Below are 23,210 nucleotides of genomic sequence, written 5' to 3' on the forward strand. Positions count from 1 at the left end.
CAACCCAGTGTCAATAAGACCCCCAGTCCCACTCTACCATCACCTGCACACAACCCAGTGTCAATAAGACCCCCAGCCCCACTCTACCATCACCTGCACACAACCCAGTGTCAATAAGACCCTCACCCCCACTCTACCATCACCTGCACACAACCCAGTGTCAATAAGACCCTCAGCCCCACTCTACCATCACCACGCCCAGTGGCTCCCCCTTCATCTTTGGAACAATAACCTGCACACAATAGCCAGTCTTGATAAGAAAAGAAGGGTTGATGGTTTGGGACAGTGTTTTTGTGTTTTCTGTCTGGATGCTTGTCTGTGTGTGTGTGTGTGTGTGTGTGTGTGTGTGTGTGTGTGTGTGGCTATTGCAAATAGGATGAGAGTTAACAAACTCTGTCTGCAGTGACCCTGACCTCTTTGTGGAAGTCCTTGTTAGCGAAGAGTTGCAGCTCCTCGCCGTAGATCTCCTGCTGGTTGAGGACGTCCTGGTAGTCCATCTCCCGAAGGAGCCCCGGGTCCTCGATGCCATTGGCCTTGAGGAACTCCAGGTAAGCTACCTGGAACGCCTGGCCGATGGACTGCGCGATCAGCTGGGCCTGCACACAGGTAACATTGGAGTGTTTAAACTACTGTTTAGAGCAACTGCCAGTGGCAACTGGAAAGACAATGAAGTCACACATCACGCTGAATACATAGCTATACCACACTTGCGACAAGACAATAAAGTCACACATCACGCTAAATACATAGCTATACCACACTTGCGACAAGACAATGAAGTCACACATCACGCTGAATACATAGCTATACCACACTTGCGACAAGACAACTCTTTCCTATGGACACACAACACCATGAGGCTAAATTATCCGTACAGCACAGAATGAGATCAAACTGGCAAGTGGATGCATACACAAAACATTCTTATGAACACACGATGAGGTGGAACTTGCATCTGCATTCACACTGACGTCAATAGGACGACTGAACTGAACACACACTGAAACAAACCTTGCCACTGGCCACTTCGTCATCAAACACACAACCAGGAATACAATGTGAAACAAGAGACGCCGCCAATGGCCGCTGATTAATATCATGCAAGTGGAGTGAAATGCCAAGGCGGATCTCATACCGGAGTCATCCACACACACAGACACCCAACACACGGCACAGTAAGATACTTCCTCCTCTCCAACGTTGAAAGGTTGTGTCACTCATAGCAGAGTACGATATAGATGGCAAGAGACAGTAAGCAGAGTAGGATATAGATGGCAAGAGACAGTAATCACCGGGCTCAGCCCTATATACAACAACTACAGGAAGGATGCTGTCAGATGACTAAGAGCTTGCAGGAGTCCAGACACAGGGAAAACACATTCATCATCCTCACAATGTTCTGACTGCCAGCAATAATTGACATGTACCCTTTTGTTACAGAGGTGAAATGAAAGTCAGAGGAAATTGCAGGTATCAATGTCAAGGTGATTCTAGACCAAACAACAACAAAATCTGTGGCGAACATAAATCTAAGTTATGATTTCTTCTTGAATGGCAGAACACATTCCTGCCTCTGTGTTTTTTAGTTGTTTAAAATTAAACTGTTAAAAGACTGCTAACCTGACCTATTTCTTCCAGCAGAAGACACTGACATTGAATATAAAACAATATAACATGTACAGAGGTTGAACAATCAAAACCCGTTTCAGTTCTAGCTGCCTCACTTGCCTTTTCCTTCGGGCACAATATTTATTTGCATCACTACTGTCCCACAAACAACCCCCCCCCCCCCCCCCCGCCCCACCTCCAATTCCCCCCCCCCCCCACCTCTCTCCCCAAGCTATGCCTTGTGAAAGTCAATCAATCAATATGAGGCTTATATCGCGCGTATTCCACTTTTCACGGCCTATCATTCCAAGTCACACGGGTATTTTGGTGGACATTTTTATCTATGCCTATACAATTTTGCCAGGAAAGACCCTTTTGTCAATCGTGGGATCTTTAACGTGCACACCCCAATGTAGTGTACACGAAGGGACCTCGGTTTTTCGTCTCACCCGAAAGACTAGCACTTGAACCCACCACCTAGGTTAGGAAAGGGGGGAGAAAATTGCTAACGCCCTGACCCAGGGTCGAACTCGCAACCTCTCGCTTCCGAGCGCAAGTGCATTACCACTCGGCCACCCAGTCCAGAAAGTGAAGCAAACTGCTTGAATGACACAGCCTGAACTCATTCCACAAGCTAATGAGATTAAAGTGGACCATGACAATGTTGAATTGAATTCTCGAAGCCTTGATGACTTTTTATATTTGGTACACCTGTACTTGATGATCCTTACACCCTTCCTCCCCCCCCCCCCCCCCCCCCACAAACACCTTCCTCACTCTTGATGCCCTATATTCATCACCCCCCAAACTCACACACACAAACACACACTCTCAATGAATCGTGATGCCCCATCCCACCCAACACACCTTCCCTAATCCCCGATGCCCTATTTTCACCACCTCCCCCCCCCCCTCCCCACACACACCAAATGTCTCCTGCACTAGAAATTATCGGCTAAAAAAACGGACAAAGCCTTGACTGGATTCTTGCTCCAAATCAAATGCGAGTTTGCCACCACTTGGGGAAAGCCTCAACATGTGCCTCTGCCCCAGGTAACAAGGAGGGTCGCCACGTGAATGGGTAAAACGTTACAATGCTGCTCGTCACAATCAACTAGAGGGTGGGGATGGCGAGGATCTGCAGTCCACAGAACAATCACTGGTGAAAGGACAATCAAGCTGTTTGATGCGCATGATGGGGAAAACAACTGATCTTTAATCCGCCATTGACTTCACCACCAACAAACTCATCGTGAACATCAACACGAAAGGTACATGTGGAGTTTGTTATGAGAAGCAGTCTTCCCCAGTCTGTTTTGCAATCACGCCTGTGGAACAAACGGACGGACACAGAAACGGAAGACATGACGAAGTCTTGCCTTTTGATTGGAAATACTGTGAAAGAAACCCCCAGTGTATTAACTAGTCTATCATTATTTTCATTCAAAGAATACTGACCACGCCGGCAATTACCTCTTACAAAATGTTACAATTGCTCGATTCTGTCACAGTGGACCAGACCAGAGCACTGCACACGGGACACTCTCACAGTTCCACACGAAGACAAGGGCAGGGCGCCAATCCTCAGCTGACAACACTGAGAGAAGAGAGGAGAGGAGAAGAGGGGAGGGGAGGGGAGGGGAGGGGAGGGGAGGGGAGGACCCCCCGCCCCCCCGACCTCCATCCCCAACAATGACAGCCTACCCTCACCCCCAACCCCATTCCACCCTTCTAAAACTAAAAAACACGCCTGATCAAATCATGCAACACGGACTAGTGTGTTGTAATTGTGAAAAATCAGACCCCCCCCCCCCCCCCACACACACAAAAAATCAAAACAAAACAAAAAATAAAAATAAAAATAAAAATAAAATAAATGGTGTGACCTAATCAATCAGAAGCCGGCACGGTGGAAATGTGATTTCCTGTGGTTTCCAACTGGCCCTCAGAAAAAAAACAAGTCGCGTAAGGCGAAAATACAATATTTAGTCAAGTAGCTGTCGAACTCACAGAATGAAACTGAACGCAATGCCATTTTTCAGCAAGACCGTATACTCGTAGCATCGTCAGTCCACCGCTCATGGCAAAGGCAGTGAAATTGACAAGAAGAGCGGGGTAGTAGTTGCGCTAAGAAGGATAGCACGCTTTTCTGTCCCTCTCTTTGTTTTAACTTTCTGAGCGTGTTTTTAATCCAAACATATCATATCTATATGTTTTTGGAATCAAGAACCGACAAGGAATAAGATGAAAGTGTTTTTAAATTGATTTGGACAATTTAATTTTGATAATAATTTTTATATATTTAATTTTCAGAGCTTGTTTTTAATCCAAATATAACATATTTATATGTTTTTGGAATCAGCAAATGATGGAGAATAAGATAAACGTAAATTTGGATCGTTTTATAAATTTTTATTTTTTTTTTACAATTTTCAGATTTTTAATGACCAAAGTCATTACTTAATTTTTAAGCCACCAAGCTGAAATGCAATACCGAAGTCTGGGCTTCGTCGAAGATTACTTGACCAAAATTTCAACCAATTTAGTTGAAAAATGAGGGCGTGACAGTGCCGCCTCAACTTTCACGAAAAGCCGGATATGACGTCATCAAAGACATTTATCAAAAAAATGAAAAAAACGTTCGGGGATTTCATACCCAGGAACTCTCATGTCAAATTTCATAAAGATCGGTCCAGTAGTTTAGTCTGAATCGCTCTACACACACACACAGACAGACAGACAGACAGACAGACACACGCACATACACCACGACCCTCGTTTCGATTCCCCCTCGATGTTAAAATATTTAGTCAAAACTTGACTAAATATAAAAAGACAGTAGCGAGCAAGAGCCGTTGTTGATGTTCCCTGACCGGAAGAGTGACGCAACGAACTGTCTTGACTGATCGGGGAGTGTGACCAGGCCCACAGAGAAAGGGAATTGACAAACATTTGTTTAGCTTGGAGATCTGTCACTCAGTCAATTTGCTGTGCCATGAAATCTCTTTGGGGGGTCGGGTTGGGTTGGTAGGTTCTGCAAACATTCGCTTGTCTTTGCATCTGTCACTTGCTGTGCTACTGCTGTCTGCACTGCCAAATATATATATATATATACGACTTGTGTCTGTGTGTGTGTCTGTGTCTGTGTATCTGTGTATGTGTGTATTCGCCATGCACGGCCAAAGTTCTCGATGGATCTGCTTCAAATTTGGTGGGCTTATTCAGAGAGACCCCTGACACAACCTCATCGATGAGATATTTCAACACGTGCTCTCAGCGCGCAGCGCTGAACCGATTTTGGTTCCACCTCAGCTATTTTGGTTCCACCTCAGCTACCCGGGCCCCCATACCGACACACCATAGCCGCTACACCACATCACAACGCCAAAGTTCTCGGTGGATCTTTTTCAAATTTGGACACCGTATTTGTAGTGTTGTTGTATGTGACTTGGCCCATGCTCGCACACACTCAAACACCATACGTTCTCTAAGAACAGAGGTAATGGACAACCGAACTCTGAGTTCCAATCATGTATTCAGATGTATGCTTCCATGATGTGTCCGGGCTTACAACCAGCATGCAACAGTCAAACAAGGGAGATAATTCCCAACATGTTAGATGCATCGTCTGCATACAGGACACTACATCTCTCCTTTTCTTTTTAGAACAAAACAATCTTGATATTTCCACATCAATAAATCATCGAACGAAGAGCCTTAAAATACAGACAACAGTTTCATGTAATCATTTCCATACAGAATAAACAGATACATGAAAATTCACTTTTTAGAAGCACACACATATAAACTCAAATTATTCTGATTCTTAATGTTGAACGAGTCCGACAACATAATCTTGTAGTTTTTCCGGCATTCGTCTCGGACGCATTGAAACACGAACAGCGGGTGTATCGGTTTCAGAGCTTCCAATTGATGCATTTTCAACTGAAGAATTGTCAGTGTGTTTTTCACAATCATCTGGATCTAATGACTGTTCCCTGACATAGGGCTTTGTGTGTGATACGTTCCGTCTGTACCTTGCACCTGTACTAGGCGATTCAACTGTGACCTGTGTTCCTGTCCGTTCAATCACCTTGTATGGTTCCGGTTCAAACTGAGTACTGAACTTGTCTTGTTTCTTTTTCTGAAGTAAGATTTCGTCCCCAACACTTGTTTCTGATGTCTGTGAATTTCGTTTTGTGTCCGCATACTCTTTCCTTTGTTCTTTCTTCAATTTGTCTCGGTCGCGAACTGACTCATCGAGTGTTGTTTTTGTGTCTCTGTCAATCTCAGGTAACTTGCTTCGGAGCTTACGTTTGAACAATAGTTCTGCGGGGCTAACTCCTGTTGTTTGATGTGTTGTAGTGCGGTACGCAAACAGGAATGTGTTCAACTCCCGTTTCCAATCTTTGCCTTCTGAATGTGCAATCTTAATGGCTTTCATGAGTGTTCTGTTTTGACGCTCTACTTCGCCATTGGCCTGTGGCCACAACGGTGTTGTGTGGATGTGCACAATGTTGTTCGTTTTCATGTACTGGGAGAAATCCTCAGAAACGAACTGAGGTCCGTTGTCAGAAGTGAGGGTAACGGGCAAACCATGTGTTGTGAAAATGTTGTCTAACGCTTGAATGATCTGCTTCGTTACAGTGGACCTCAAAACGACCGTTTCGAAAAAACGACTGTAGTAATCAACTACAACGAGAATGGACTCTCCAGTCGGAAGCGGTCCGAGTATGTCAATGGCTAGATCTTCCCAAGGGCCGTCCGGGAATTTCCTACACTTCAGTGGTTCAGGTGGTGCTGGCTGGCTAACAATTTGGCATTCGTGACATGCCTTGATCTGTTTTTCTGTGTCGTGATCAATTCCTGGCCACCAGACCTTGCTTCGCAATCTCTCTTTGGTCTTCACTATGCCTTGATGACCTTCATGGGCTATTTTCATGGCGCGATGTCGGAGTGCATGTGGAATGACAATCCTACAACCTCGAAGCACTAGCTTGCCAAAACAAGTGAACTCATCTTTGAGTGCTTTGTATGTTTGGTTTGGACAGTTCTGCCATTTGTCTGTCTGAATGCACTGCCTCAGCGCAATGATTTCTGTGTCAATTTCTGACGCCTCTTCAAGTTCCTGCATCGTCAATGCAGATGGAACGCTAGTGTGTGCGACAAAAGAAATGTATTCTTCAGCTGGATTTTGAGTCTGCCTGCGGCTACGTTCATCATGCTTCACTAAACGTGACAACGGATCTGCTATGTTTTGGGCACCAGGTTTGTACTGGACCGTGAAGTGATAGTTCTGTAACCTGAGAACCCATCTTTCTATGCGCGCAGACGGTTTTGAGCGTTTTGAGTAAATGAACTCCAGCGGTCTGTGATCAGTTTCAAGAATGAAATCCATTCCGAAGAGATACTGATGAAATCTCTCGCATGCCCAAACGAGTGCTAGGGCCTCTTTTTCAGTTTGAGAATACCGACGTTCTACATCAGTCAAATTTCTACTTGCGTAGTAGATTGCGCGTTTTTCTCCATTCTGGATCTGTACCAGTACTGCACCTAGAGCTACTGGACTCGCGTCAGCGACAACTCTTGTCTCAGCTTTTTGATCAAAGTAAGCGAGAGTACCTGCACTTTCAAGCTCCGTCTTCAGAAGATCGAACGCTTGTTGCTGTTCCTTTTCCCATTTGAACTGAACGTTTTTGCGTGTGAGTTTTCGCAACGGTTCTGACTTTGTCGCAAGATGACTGATGAAACGCGCACTAAAGTTTACCAGACCTAGGAAACTTTTGACCTCAGATGCACTTTTTGGCGGTTGTGCATTTTTCACTGCTTCGACCTTTACAGATGTGGGCCCAATCCCTTTTTCTGAGAGCAGAAAGCCCATGAACTGTAGTTCTGTCATGCGGTAAATGCACTTCTTCTTGTTAAGTGTGAGTCCTGCGTCTTTCAGTGTTGCTAAGACTTTGGCTAACCTGCGGTCATGCTCTTCTAGTGTCTCGGCATAGATGATTATATCATCCGTCATGTTTCGCGCGCCTGTGCAATCGCGGAGTACGTTTTGAATCGTATACTGATAGATTTCTGGAGCGCTTGTCACTCCAAACATGAGACGTTTGTAGCGGAACAAACCGACATGTGTTGCAAAAGTTGTGATCGGTCGCGATTCTGCGTCTAGCTCTAACTGATGAAATCCCATGTTCAAATCTAGTTTTGAAAAGAACTTGCTACCGTTCATCTCTAGGAGCGTTTCCTCAACAGTCGGCATGGGAAACCGTTCCCGTTCTATGGCCTCATTCGCCTGTCTCATATCAACACACAGCCGTATGTCGTTCCCTTGAGCCTTTGGTACCACAACAATGGGACTTACAAACGATGTAGGCCCCTCGGCACGCTCAATAATATCAAGCTCTGTCAGTTCTTTGATCTTTTGTTCTACTTTAGAACGCAGACTGAACGGAATGCGTCTTGCGGCCTGAATGACTGGTTTGACGTCATTTTTCACATGCAAGGTCACTTTGTGATTTTTCAGTTTGCCAAGACCATTGTACAAACTTTCAAATTGCATCTCAGGCTTCTCTGTACTTTCTGTCAAAATAGAACCAACAGCATGTATTTCTTTTGGCAATCCAACTTTCAGAACACCCAGTTTTTCAGAAGTTTCCCTCCCCAAAAGAGAAATTCCTTTTTCTTCAATGACAACAAACTTGGCAACATGCTTGTTCTGATCTGGCAACGCTGACAGAGAAACCTCAGCTTCAAATGTACCAATTATTGTAAGAGGCCGCTCAGATCCGTAGGCATACAGGACTTTTTCATCTTTCTTTGCTTCTGTTTTACAGACAATTTTTTTCTTCTTCAAAGCCTCCCACTTTTGTTTGTCTAAAACGTTAGCACTAGCCCCGGAATCAATGCCTGCACAGATCTGAACTCCTCCCACTACAACATGTATCATTTCCAGTTTTCTGTCACCCACTTTGAAAGAATAGTCATGGTCACTATCATCATCATCATGATCATGCACAACATTCAAGGCATTCGCTCGAGTATTTTTGCCACTTTTACACACAACAGCGAAATGGTTCAGTTTTTGGCACAGCTAGTCTACATGTCTTCCCCATGGCGGGACATGTTGGATCCTTGGCATGGTGAGTGTTCTGCCCACATCGGAAACAAGCACCCTTTTTCTTCTCCACTTTGTGTCTAGAGGCACGGGTCTGTCTCTCCTTCACATATTTCGAAGACGATCTACCACCCACAGCTCCAACGAGTTGAGAATCTGCTGCATCAGTTGAAGTTGAAGGCGTCATCTGTCTGACAAAACCACTTGCAGCTTCATGCGCCTGTGAAATCTGCATCAGTACTGGCAAAGTTAAGTTCATTCTCTCCAGAAGTTTGGCCTTCAAACGTTTGTCAGCACACTTGTCGATTACTTGATCTCTGATATTCTCACCCAGGGTTGGTCCAAAGTTACAATGCTTTGCTTGTTGGCGAAGTCTAGTGATGAACTGTGCAGTAGCTTCACCTTCCTTTTGGGCCATCTGTCGAAAGACATTTCTTTCAAAAGTGTCATTTCGCTGCGCACCGAAATGCTTATTGAGAGCTTCGAGCGCCTGTGCGTAAGAACAGTTATCCGGTGTGACGTCATCCCCAGCAAACTCGAACGTTTCGAAAATCTCCTGCAGTTCCGACCCTCCACAGTGAAGCAAAAGTGCCTTCTTTCTTGCACCCGCAACATCCCCCAATGCAACCAGGTAGATGTTGAAACTCTTCCCCCATCGCTCCCATCTCGCCGATACCAGAGAAGGTTCACCTTTTGGGTCAAACACGCTGACACATGGAATGTTCTCCATTTTTTTTCAGTCACACGTGGTGCGCACGTTTCTTGTCACCGTAAGTCCGACAAGAATTACACAAGATAAATACCTTTATCCTCGTCGCCAATTGTAGTGTTGTTGTATGTGACTTGGCCCATGCTCGCACACACTCAAACACCATACGTTCTCTAAGAACAGAGGTAATGGACAACCGAACTCTGAGTTCCAATCATGTATTCAGATGTATGCTTCCATGATGTGTCCGGGCTTACAACCAGCATGCAACAGTCAAACAAGGGAGATAATTCCCAACATGTTAGATGCATCGTCTGCATACAGGACACTACAGTATTCAGCTACACCCCGGACACAATATCATCGATGAGATATTTCAACACGTGCTCTCAGCGCGCAGCGCTGAACTGATTTTGGTTTTTGTGTTCATTTCACCATTATAAGTAACTCTTCCTTATCTTCTCCAGTGTTTGGCGTTTATCTCCCTTCCTTCGTGTGGCTTTCCCGTTTGTAAGTTACTATTACTATTTTTAGAATGTCACTGCGCTGTCCACTGCGCTGTCCACAACGCTTCCCTTGCACCCGTAAGTTGTTCTTACTGTCAAAGTGAAAAGGTCGAATCAATTTATAGCCACGCGAAAAATACACTCTCACCTATCTCTATATATTTATAGATACAGATATGCATATATATACGGCTTCTCTGTGTGTGTGTGTGTTTGTGTGTGTGTGTGGGCAAAAACCTGTGTATTGTAGAGTTCTGTTTGTGATGTGGTCTAGCGGCTTTTGTCTGTCTGTATGTTCTGGCATGTGAGAAGCCACAGCAGATAATATAGGGCTAAGAAATAAGCTCTAAAATTCTCAATCCCGTTTGACAGGACTTCGCCTTCAAAGGTGATTGTGGTGAACCGCCACGCTGTCTGTCTCTGTCTCGCGCCGTTCACCCCAAATTCCCGTTTCTGAGTTACTATTTTTAGAATGTCACTGCGCTGTCCAGAACGCTTCCCTTGCACCCGTAAGTTGTTCTTACTGTCAAAGTGAAAAGGTCGAATCAATTTATAGCCACGCGAAAAATACACTCTCACCTATCTCTATATATTTATAGATATAGATATACATATATATATATACGGCTTCTCTGTGTGTGTGTTTGTGTGTGTGTGTGGGCAAAAACCTGTGGATTGTAGAGTTCTGTTTGTGATGGGGTCTAGCGGCTTTTGTCTGTCTGTATGTTCTGGCATTTGAGAAGCCACAACAGATAATATAGGGCTAAGAAATAAGCTCTAAAATTCTCAATCCCGTTTGACAGGACTTCGCCTGCAGAGGTGATTGTGATGAACCGCCACGCTGTCTGTCTCTGTCTCGCGATTCACCCCGGCGAAGCCGGGTATTCCTCTAGTATATATGTGTGTGTGTGTGTGTGTGTTTTTTGTTTGTTTGTTTGTTTGTTTGTGTGTGTGTGAGTGTGAGTGCCGGTAAACAAAACTGTGTCTGGGGTTTGAGTTCAAAAGTCGTGTCATGTTCGCAAGATCTAGAAATGTAATCATTTGCATGTGACAGGATCTGTCGCTCTGGCAAATTGACTTGGTCATGGAACATTACGGTTCTTTCGCATGTATTGTTTTGTAAAAAATTCACCATGAACGATAAACCCCATAGTTTGATTCTCGCCCTAAAACAGAAAGGAGAAGGAAAAACACAAGTACGTCTAACCTCTCATCACTGCCCTCATCTGGACGTCTCTCCTTACAACCTTTGACAGCAGCGACTGTTGGCCTGTCCTGATTTCAACTCAAACTGATCCCGCATCAGGATACAACTGTTTGGAAGACATTTGCTGAGAAAGTTGAGTTTATGTCGGACAGAGAATTTCCTTCCAACAGGATTACACATTTTGTGAAACATCGATTTGGGCCATAAACTCTTGTCATCTCAGTACTGGGTTTTAGGACGAAAGCTTTACGTCCGTTACATTCAGCTCACGTTAGCTGATGTAACACTACCGAGAAGTCCTTCGCAGGGGGCATGCAGTACCTCGGCTGCTGGACGACTGTGGCAAAGCTGATGTAACACTACCGAGAAGTCCTTCGCTGGGGGCATGCAGTACCTCGGCTGCTGGACGACTGTGGCAAAGCTGATGTAACACTACCGAGAAGTCCTTCGCTGGGGGCATGCAGTACCTCGGCTGCTGGACGACTGTGGCAAAGCTGATGTAACACTACCGAGAAGTCCTTCGCTGGGGGCATGCAGTACCTCGGCTGCTGGACGACTGTGGCAAAGCTGATGTAACACTACCGAGAAGTCCTTCGCTGGGGGCATGCAGTACCTCGGCTGCTGGACGACTGGGGCAAAGCTGATGTAACACTACCGAGAAGTCCTTCGCTGGGGGCATGCAGTACCTCGGCTGCTGGACGACTGTGGCAAAGCTGATGTAACACTACCGAGAAGTCCTTCGCTGGGGGCATGCAGTACCTCGGCTGCTGGACGACTGTGGCAAAGCAATGGCGCTTCTGCTTACTCGGCACATCGTCTAGTTTTGCCGTGGTTTCCTGGGTCTTTTCTCCTTTTTCTCCGTACTCTTCATTTGAATCTTCAAGGGCGATAATTACATGGTAAACTGTGGAATGAGAGTTAATGTTGGACACTTTTCTTGAATATTCTGACTGTCTTGTTACGATATACGATGTTTAACCTAATGTTTAATCTGTATACGTCTTCGTGCAATATTGTTACGATACACGATGTTTAACCTAATGTTTAATCTGTATACGTCTTCGTGCAATATTGTTACGATACACGATGTTTAACCTAATGTTTAATCTGTATACGTCTTCGTGCAATATTGTTACGATACACGATGTTTAACCTAATGTTTAATCTGTATACGTCTTCGTGCAATATTGTTACGATACACGATGTTTAACCTAATGTTTAATCTGTATACGTCTTCGTGCAATATTGTTACGATACACGATGTTTAACCTAATGTTTAATCTGTATACGTCTTCGTGCAATATTGTTACGATACACGATGCTTAACCTAATGTTTAATCTGTATACGTCTTTGTGCAATATTGTTACGATACACGATGTTTAACCTAATGTTTAATCTGTATACGTCTTTGTGCAATATTGTTACGATACACGATGTTTAACAAAATGTTTAATCTGTATACGTCTTCGTGCAATATTGTTACGATACACGATGTTTAACCTAATGTTTAATCTGTATACGTCTTCGTGCAATATTGTTACGATACACGATGTTTAACCTAATGTTTAATCTGTATACGTCTTCGTGCAATATTGTTACGATACACGATGTTTAACCTAATGTTTAATCTGTATACGTCTTCGTGCAATATTGTTACGATACACGATGTTTAACCTAATGTTTAATCTGTATACGTCTTCGTGCAATATTGTTACGATACACGATGCTTAACCTAATGTTTAATCTGTATACGTCTTTGTGCAATATTGTTACGATACACGATGCTTAACCTAATGTTTAATCTGTATACGTCTTCGTGCAATATTGTTACGATACACGATGTTTAACCTAATGTTTAATCTGTGTACGTCTTTGTGCAATATTGTTACGATACTAATGTTTAATCTGTATACGTCTTCGTGCAATATTGTTACGATACACGATGTTTAACCTAATGTTTAATCTTTCTGTGTCCTTGTGCAATATTGCTTTGTAATTGTGAGGCAGGCCTAAAGGCAAATTTTTGTTTTGTTTTGTCTAATATATATTACCCGCTATTACGAGCTAGTCGTGTGACAGAGAGTTTTCTTGCACACGAGACTGTAGATGTTTCACGACGGCTTTAGCCGGAGTGAAACAGCAGCAGTCGAGTGTGCAAGAACACTCTCTGTCACACGACTAGCTCGTAATGGCGATTATGTCTCACAGCTTCAACAGAGGAGAGAACAAACACGTTTTGCGTACTCACGCTTGATAAACCTAAACACAGGAGCAGCCATTGTGGAGAGATCTACTTTTTGACGAAAGTGAACGAACAACTATGAATGACGTCTCGGTATATGTGAATGACGTCACAGTCATCGTCACAGTCTGTATCTTTTGAAGCATTCCATTCTTCATGACGTCTTTCTGTGTCTGCATCCGCGAAATGTTTGTTCTTTCCGGGGTCTTTGTCATCTATGTTCAGAACTCTGTCCTTCTAGTTTCAGACTAACAGGCCTCCTGAGCGAGCCACTTTCCAAGAGAAGCTAAACTGGCGTATGGAAACAGTACTGTAGTCTGGGATGCCGTTTTCAGTATTCTCAGCGTTGAAGAATTTGTAAAGAGAAGACACGACAACAGCAGGAGAAATAAAAGTCGTGTGTGCATTTTGGGGCTTTTGGAGGGACGATTTCGAGTTTGAATCCGTTCTTGCACATGCTCCAAAGCGTGTAACATACAATCTTGCACACGTTTGCTTTAGTAGTGGCAAAGAAGGAAAGCGTGTGACATTTGTTCTTATTGTTGAATATGACCGATATGTCAGTATTGAAGACTATGGTCTTGATTCCTGTAGCGAAGGCCTTCCACGTGACTCGGTGCAATATGAGCAAAACCTGGTAACGAAAACAGGAGGGATGTTCCCCCGCTTGGCTCTTTATGCTAACAGCTTCCCTGCCCCTTCCTCCCAAACCAGCCCCGAAAAGAGCAGGGAAAACATCTCATTTCCCTCCACAAGCATAATGACAAGACTCCATTTGGAATAAGTATCCTCACTTTGCTTTCCACCCTCCTCCCTAAACACGAGGTCTTCCCTGCAATTTCCCTCTGTTTGGGAATACACTGATGGATCCTGTGTGTGTGTGTGTGTGTGTGGTGTGTGTGGTGTGTGTGTGTGTGTGTGTGTGCGCGCGCTCGCGTGCGTGCGTGCGTGCGTGCGTGAAAAAAGAAGCAGAGCGAGAGAGACAGAGAGAAAGAGAGAGCGAATGAGCGAATGAGAGAGAGAGAGAGAGAGAGAGAGAGAGAGAGAGAGAGAGAGAGAGAGACAGACAGACAGACAGACAGACAAACAGACAGAAGTATAACAGTGAAGTTACAATGTCGTTAAAATACAGTCAGTAATTGTATATGTATCATATTGTTAGTCACTGCTTTAGCCTTAAAATCTAAAAATGAACGGACTAGCTAACAAATAGCTTACTTGCAATTCCAAAGCTAGTCTAGAAATGTTTTTTTCTCTCGAAGATCACACATAAAAGCGTGACTAATATCAAAGAGAATAGAATTTCCTCTTGAAATTGGATTTATTTTAGAGAAAAGCTGGATCAGAAATTTACTTTGAAAAAAGTCCAACCAATGGAGTGTCCTTTGTCACAGTGCTCTAAGATCCCACTCCGCTGTACGTCACCAATATCAATAACGAAGGAGAAAAGACTAGGACTAAGGGATTTACAGAAATAGAATCACTAGCTCCAGCGAAATAGGGCGGTGGATGCTTTCCCTTCACCGGAAACGTCGTTTCAAATTAGGTCCTTTTAGTCTGTAACATCCATAACTGTAAGGGTATTACTGCAACTTTCAAAACTTTTTTCTTTTTCCACAAAGAATGGTTTTAGGCCAAGGGGAAAAAAGGAATGGCCGCAGAGAGGCTGCCGGGAGTTTTAACAGAGCTCGCAACACCACAATCATTGTTATTATTATGACTGCAAAACCGGAGGCAGCGAAATGTTGATTACCTATCTCCTTCCTGGTCTCATGACTGTATTCTACAGGATTTTTTCCCAAGAAAAAACAGTCTTTCAGTCTTCTTGTTTTTGATGACACCACAGCACAAAAATCAGTGTCATTCAGTCAACAACAGACTCACCCGACATGTTCATACCTACCGACTCAACACTGTTTACATCCCCTTGCTGGCACAGACCTCACAACACAGACACCATAAATACAATTTGGTGGGGGAGGGGGGGGGAGGGGGAGAGAAGAAAAAATGAGTGCAGACTGTGAAGCATTTCCTCAATGAAATGAAACTGGCCAACGATCCCTCTGTTTTTACACAACTTACAGCATTGTTCAGTTCGACACAATGCGAGACTATTGAATAGTATTTCTTGGAGGTAACTACGACACAATGCGAGACTATTGAATAGTATTTCTTGGAGGTAACTACGACACAATGCGAGACTATTGAATAGTATTTCTTGGAGGTAACTACGACACAATGCGAGACTATTGAATAGTATTTCTTGGAGGTAACTACGACACAATGCGAGACTATTGAATAGTATTTCTTGGAGGTAACTACGACACAATGCGAGACTATTGAATAGTATTTCTTGGAGGTAACTACGACACAATGCGAGACTATTGAATAGTATTTCTTGGAGGTAACTACGACACAATGCGAGACTATTGAATAGTATTTCTTGGAGGTAACTACGACACAATGCGAGACTATTGAATAGTATTTCTTGGAGGTAACTACGACACAATGCGAGACTATTGAATAGTATTTCTTGGAGGTAACTACGACACAATGCGAGACTATTGAATAGTATTTCTTGGAGGTAACTACGACACAATGCGAGACTATTGAATAGTATTTCTTGGAGGTAACTACGACACAGTGCGAGACTATTGAATAGTATTTCTTGGAGGTGTAACCACAGTAGTGTTTACTGTAGTGTTCGTCCTTGTAGTCTGTATTAATGTTGGTCACAATACTGTGCACGTGTGTGTGTGTCTCTTACCGTAAGCCTGTCCACAGCTATTACATTTTCCAAACAACGCCGTGTCACCAGAGTTCCAGGCCGCCGCGGTTATTGCGCGCAGTCATTGTTAATTACAGTAAATAGTTAAGAAAAGTTCCAGGCATGAAGAACCGTGAGAAAGACCTCACTTTCACAAAATCCACCGTCAAGGAAAGACGTGTTCTCTTTTTCTCTGTGCTTCCTGACTAAGGTATGTTGTGGATTATTTCATTTTGTTACTTTTTATCGTTATGCGATTATAAGTGTATGATGTATGAAACAGCGGATATTTTTCTAATGTTATTTTGTAAAAGCATGATGTAATTCTTATACTTGATCTGCAATTTGTGACGCTAGGTATTATGGTTCTCCTATCGGAATGTGGATTAAGTATGGCCAATCTTTGCTTTGTTTTGAGTCTGTCTGTCAGTAGCTAAGCATAGTTAAGAATTATAGTTTTTATTGTTAGAAGAACAAAGTAATGCGTTATCTTTCTTCGTGGAGAAAGGCAGGAAAAACTATGTAATGATGCGGCGGAAAGTGTTTGTCCTTTTGTGAGAAATATGTAATGTGTAATATGTAACTGAATGAAAGATTAATACGAGGATCATATTGGTTGTCATGGTTGTAAACTTGAGATCAGAAAAAATGCCATTGAACGATGTACTCGGAAAGTTAGTGATTTATGAAAGAACTAACAGATATATGAGTAAATGAGTCTTTGGGCTCTATGAGACTTTAATCCTTTTTCGGATAAGTTGTGTCTCATTCTGATGGACAATTAAGTTCCATTGTGTGCGAATTGGAATTGATTTAGACTTGTGTTCCTTATGTTTTGGATCCAATTAATGAAGTCTAATCCATAAGCATATTAACAGAAGATAGCGTATACTCCAAACTGTAAGATTGGCAGTGAGTTCGCTTGTGGTTCTAGTTCATTTGGGCGATGTTCTGATAAAATGTTGTTAACCAGTGGGCAGTGTTTTGATCCGATGACTGTTAATCAAAGTGTGTTGTCAAAATAAGATATTTGTTCTGATGTTCGTTTTGAATGATGTTGATTATGTTTTCTAGCCGTGTAATTGATTGCATTTGAATGTTTGTTGATTTCAGGATGCACATGCTGGCTAGAGTCCTTTTCCTTTCTTTCCTTATTTCTATATTTTCCTTTTAGTCATTCTTTGTTTAGTCTAGTAACGTGAGAGTTAATGTCAATCTAGTTTTAGAAGAAGAGAATAAACGTCAAAATTACAACAACTGTTTCTTTTACGAGTTTGTGACGGACGAGTCCAACCCTGTTAAACCCAGATTGTGAGAAGGGGTTTACATTTTCTGGCGCCCAATAAGGGACTAGTCTGTCAACAACAAAAACCAAAAAAATCAGTAGTATAGGACTCTAGCCAGTCCAGCCCAGTGGAGTCATCATGTCCACGACGGAGAATACCGGCGCTGGTGCAGGTGACGGAGAGGGTGCTGCAGCTCAAATCAAGGCTCTTCAGGAGCAGATGGCGGCCATGCAGCTACGGCACGAAGAGCAGATGAGAACTCTTCATCAACAGGTGCAGACCGCACAGACGAGGGACGTCAGGGTTAATGTCCAGCCAACCCTGAACACTCCTAAACTAAAGGTTTTCACAGGGCTCCCTCCGACCAACAACCAGGAGGTGAGCTTTGAGGAGTGGCGTCAGCAGGTGTCGCAGACTATAGATGACGACGCCATCCACGACAAGGGGGCATTCCTTCGTCGTAGCCTGCGAGGAGCTGCACTGAAGCAGGTCAACGACCTGCAAACCAACGACGCGAAAGAGGTGTTGAAACACCTGACAACACTCTTCGGGGTGATCAAGTCGCCAGAAGAGGAGTACCTCGAAATCTGCCAATTAAAGCCGAAGAAAGACCAGGCTTTGGTGGACTTTCTCCTTGTCCTCTACTCTCGGATGAACGATCTTCAAGAGCGGGGAAAGTTCCAGGCGGAAGAACTGAAACGGCGCCTGTATTACGCCTTCTCCAAGGGGTGTAACAACCCACTCCTGGCTCTTGAATGCCGGAACAAATTTGGAATACCAGGCGAGGCCACTCCGCCGTTCGAGGATCTCTATCGGTACCTTCGCCAGATACAAGATCTCGAGCCAGCGAAGGGACGGAGGGGTGGAGAGGTCAGCCACGCCAACTCAGGGGCTCACTCTGCCGAAACTACAACCCGAGGGAACAGGAATTTATACTGTTATAAGTGCGGAGAGGACTCTCATTTTTACCGCGATTGCCCAAACAAAGCAAACGCGAAACTAGTCGCGGAACGGGAAAGAGAGAAGAAGAGGAAAACAAATGAGTGGAGACAGAAGAAAGGCCTGCCTACGCTTCCGTTAAACTAGACAGGGCCACCGCTGAGGGGAACGCGGGGGCCCAGGATGCAGTCGTCACCACCCCATCATCATTGCAGTCGACCTGGCGCTTGGCTGCAGATCATCTAGAGCATGGAGGTCGTCAGCTACATCCGGTCAGGCTAAACTGTAACTTTGTGCTCGAGATTCCGCCGTCAGGGTCAGTGGACCTGAGAGGAAGTCTCGAGAGTGGAAGCAGGCCTGTCCAAGATGTTCGAGTGTTGCCTCGCTCGATGGAGTGGCTCCCTGATAACGTGGAAGTTTTGTCAGCCGACGTTATCACCCATCCTGGTCAACGCGATTCGCAGGTGTACCTCACTCTGCGCAACACTTCCCGCAAGAACACTGCTGTGGTGACGTCACAGGACGTTCTGGCTGAGTTAGAAGTCGGAAACACGCAGGTAGCAGTTGAGGGAACATTGCAGGCTTTAATCGGACCATGCTGTGAGTCTCCTATTACGATCGATGGAGTAAAATCCACGTGCCTCATAGACAGTGGATCTCAGGTGACCGTGGTTTCTGAAGGATTCGATCTACAGGAAGAACCTCTCACACATAGCCCTCGAACAGTTAGACACTGCCCTAAACATAACTGGGGCAGGAGGTCAGACAGTGCCTTATCTAGGGGTCGTGAGAGTGAAAGTACGACTTCCAGAGAAAGTAGCGGGAACAGACAGTAAAGTGGAAACACTGGCAGTAGTGTGCCCGGATACGAGGGTGTCAGCGAAAATTCCGATCATTGTTGGGACCAACACTCTACGGACATTTGCGAGGTCCTGCGAACGTCAGAGTGGAAAGTATTGGCAAACAACACTACCAATACGCTGTGAGGTCGCTTTTGCCTACAGGGAAGCGTCGAACAATGTGAGTGGAAGGCTGTGCCCTGTGCGACTGTTAGGTCATGATGTCGTCATTCCGCCGCATTCAGCTGTCGACGTCAGAGGGATCGTCCGCCAAGGGGTGTCGAGCACCAGGAGTATGGTTCTCGTTCAAGAGCCGACTGTGGACGAGCTACCCCCTGGTCTTGCTGTGTTGAGTGGTAGGGCGCAGACTACCAATCTCCCTCGCGTTAAAGTGACACTCGTAAATAACACTGACAATACTATCACAGTGAAACGGAGGCGTGTCGTCGCAGATTTGTTCTCCATCCACACAGAGTATTCCCTCTCTGCCGTGGTGGAGGAGCTGAACAAGAGTGGAGGTGAACCGTCCAGCAAGCAGCCAGCCGAGGAGATGACGTCAAAGCAGAGGACTGAGTTAGCGTCTCGTTTCCGTTTTGGTGAAGACGTTGACGCATCTTGGAAGGAAGACTTCTCCAAACGACTCCTGGACTATAGTGATGTGTTCAGCCAAAAGGAGTTTGACATTGGCAGAGTTAACATTGAACATGACATCGACCTGACGCCAGGCCCGCCGATTCGGGAAAGGCCCAGGCCGATTCCAGCCCAAGATCTGGAGGAAGTCCGACAGCACATCCAGTCGCTGTTAGACGCAAACATCATTAGTCCGTCTACATCGCCGTACGCTAGTCCAATTGTGCTTGTTCGGAAAAAGAACGGAGGTCTAAGGATGTGTGTAGACTATCGAAAGATTAACGCTCGTACCGTTCGTGACAGTTACGCACTTCCGAAAATTGAAGACCTTTTCATGACTCTGAGTGGGGCCCGATATTTTACTTCGGTAGACCTTTCAAAGGCCTACTACCAGGTTCCTCTCAGTGAAAGGGCGAAAAAGATATCAGCCTTCACTACACCATTCGGACTTTTTGAGTTTGAGAGACTCAGTTTCGGACTTGTGAATGCACCAATGACCTTCCAGCGTCTGATGGAACAGTGTTTTCAGGACATGAATTTGTCGGAACTGATTATCTTTCTTGATGATGTGTTAGTGCATGCCAAATCACTAGAAGAATTAGAGGAGAAGACAATGAGCGTGTTGGAACGAATGCGAAAGTTTGGTTTGAAGCTTGACCCTGATAAATGTATTTTTTGTGTGAAAGAAGTGTGTCACTTAGGGTTTCTGATTTCTGCGGACGGGATTAGACCCGACCCTAGCAAGACCCAAGCCCTGACAACATGGCCCACACCCAAAACGGTGAAAGACGTCAAGTCCTTCATTGGATTTGCTGGTTATTACCGCCGGTGGGTCCCAGGATTCTCAAGGCTTGTCAAACCGCTGAATGACCTGACGGCAGGGTACATCCCAAGAAAAAGCCAGAAGCAGGGCGGCAAAAAGGGGACCCTGACACTTTCGTCATTAATCAGTCATCTGTGGAGAGAGGAGCATCAGACCGCCTTTGAGGAGGTCATACGCCAGTTGACGTCAGCACCTCTCCTGGGCATCGCGGACAGAGGAAAGCCATTCACTCTTCACTGCGACGCCAGCGGGACTGGGCTGGGTGCTGTCCTCTACCAAGAACAAGGACAGGAAACCAAGGTCATTGCCTACGCAAGCCGAGGACTCAACAAGACGGAGGCGAACTATCCAGCGCACAAACGAGAGTTCCTCGCACTTAAGTGGGCAATGACAGACAAATTTCACGATTACATTCTCGGATCGAAGGTCACAGTAGTCACGGACAACAATCCACTCTGCTATCTCCTCAAGAACGCCAAACTTGACGCCACCAGCCATCGTTGGTTGTCAGCACTGTCCCTGTACGACTTCGACCTCAAGTACAAGCGAGGATCGACTCATGTGGATGCGGACGGCTTGTCCAGAAGACCACAGGCACCTCCGGAGGAGGATGAAGAGTACAGGGAAACAGTAGAGAAGATAAAGTTCTTGACGGATCGAGCGCAGCAGTTCGAAGACCAGGTGACTCTCTCCCAGCCTGTGGTAAACGCCATCATGACTGCAAAAGGGGTAAGAACTACAGTCGGGTCATACAACCACTGTTTCACCCGACAACGCCCAGTCAAGACGGCAAAGAAAGATACAGGGCAGCTGGACTTCACTCCAGCCGCCGAGATCGTCACCAAAGATCCCACCGCAATACCCGACGATGTCTTGGATCCCGAACCGCCGGTTAAATCTGAAAAGCAACAGACGATCACGGAACAAGAATGGCAACGATTCCAGTCATCAGATCCAAACATCAAAGCTGTCATCGACAGCATGACGAGAAACCAAGGCATGGAAAAAACTAGGAACCCAGAGCTAAAGGTGTACTCTCGTGAGATGAAGAGACTAACTCTGAAGAACGGAGTTCTGTACAGGAAAACGGAAATAAATGGGTCGACACGTCTACAACTTGTCGTTCCGAAATCACATCGGAAGGCAGCGATGAAGGGTGTTCACGAAGACCTGTACCACACTCACTTCGAGGACGCCATTCGTCAAGCTAGGCTACGTTTTTTCTGGCCTTTCATGGCTTCAGACGTCGAGAGAAAGATCAAGAGGTGCGAAAGATGTATCAGGCGAGGTGCAGCTGCACAGAAAGCTCCTATGTCTACGATCGTAACCTCTTCGCCAATGGAGCTTTTGTCCATTGACTATCTGACCATCGACATGCAGGGCCAAAAGCAGAACATACTGGTCGTCATGGACCATTTCACCAAGTTCGGACAAGCCATCTGGACTAAAGATCAGACAGCCAAGACAGTTGCCAAGGCTCTATGGGAACAGTTTTTCATGGTGTATGGATTTCCCTCGCGTATCTTGTCGGACCAAGGGAGAGACTTTGAATCCAATTTGATCAAGGAGCTGTGCAACTTGCTGGGGATCGACAAGTGCCGTACGACGCCGTACCACCCGGCCGGGAATCCAGTGGAGAGGTGGAACCGGACACTACTCAACATGCTCCGCAGTTTGGAAGATCATCAGAAGCCAACCTGGCGGAAGCATTTGAGGTCCTGCGTCCACGCCTACAATTCCTGTACTCATCAGAGTACAGGATACAGCCCACATTATCTTTTCTTCGGCCGACATCCAAAGCTTCCCATCGACTTGGCGTTTGGGGTCGACACCGAGGAGAGGTCCGCATGTTCTCCAAGGCAATACATCAAGCAACTGAAAGAGAGTTTACGTTCCGCATACAACGCGGCCATGGAAAATATGGGGAAAATGGCCGACAGGAACAAAACTCGATACGATGTCAGAGCTCACGCCGCCGAACTGGAAATCGGAGATCACGTCCTTGTCAAGAACCTTGGACCGAAGGCAGCTTCGAAAATCGCCGACAGATGGGAGAGGGAAATTCACACCGTTGTCTCCAAGGTTGATGGCTTACCGATCTACACTGTGCAGGCAAGAGGTAGACATGCAAGGACTCTGCATCGGAACCTTTTGCTACCAATAGGAGCTCTCGGGTTCGCAGAGCCACAAGATCCGCCATTGCCGCGTCAGCGTCGCTATCGTCCAGAGGAACGCATGCCTGAAGCCGACAACACAGAGGAGGAAGAAGCTGATGACCTTCCACCCCTAGACGTTGTGGTCAAAATACCAATCGACAGAAGACTACGTCCAGAAGCTCAAGAATTCCACCCTGAAGAGGAGACAGAGGTTGCTCCCGAGGAAGAGGAGAACGAGCCGGATGTTCTGAGTAATCCTGGGGCTGGGGTAATCGACGAGGAAGTCGGTGATGACCTTGCGAGCTCGGATGAGGAACAAAATCCAGTAAGACGTTCAGCGAGAACAAGAAAACCAGTCGAAAGATATGGTCTCCAACACC

The 23,210-nt window shown here is 45.3% G+C and overlaps 1 protein-coding gene across 3 annotated transcripts in view; it reads right to left on the bottom strand.

Moving 5' to 3' along the window:
• LOC138949824 (uncharacterized) overlaps window positions 1–23,210 on the bottom strand; it is a 209,577-nt gene that overhangs the window by 26,678 nt on the left and 159,689 nt on the right. For all 3 annotated transcript variants that reach the window (XM_070321607.1, XM_070321613.1, XM_070321603.1), the window contains one exon: window positions 414–596. In XM_070321607.1, coding sequence (XP_070177708.1) covers window positions 414–596 — 183 coding nt within the window. The remainder of the gene's footprint in view (window positions 1–413; window positions 597–23,210) is intronic.

The sequence above is a fragment of the Littorina saxatilis genome, linkage group LG1, assembly GCF_037325665.1.
Source record: "Littorina saxatilis isolate snail1 linkage group LG1, US_GU_Lsax_2.0, whole genome shotgun sequence".
Taxonomy (NCBI): domain Eukaryota; kingdom Metazoa; phylum Mollusca; class Gastropoda; order Littorinimorpha; family Littorinidae; genus Littorina; species Littorina saxatilis.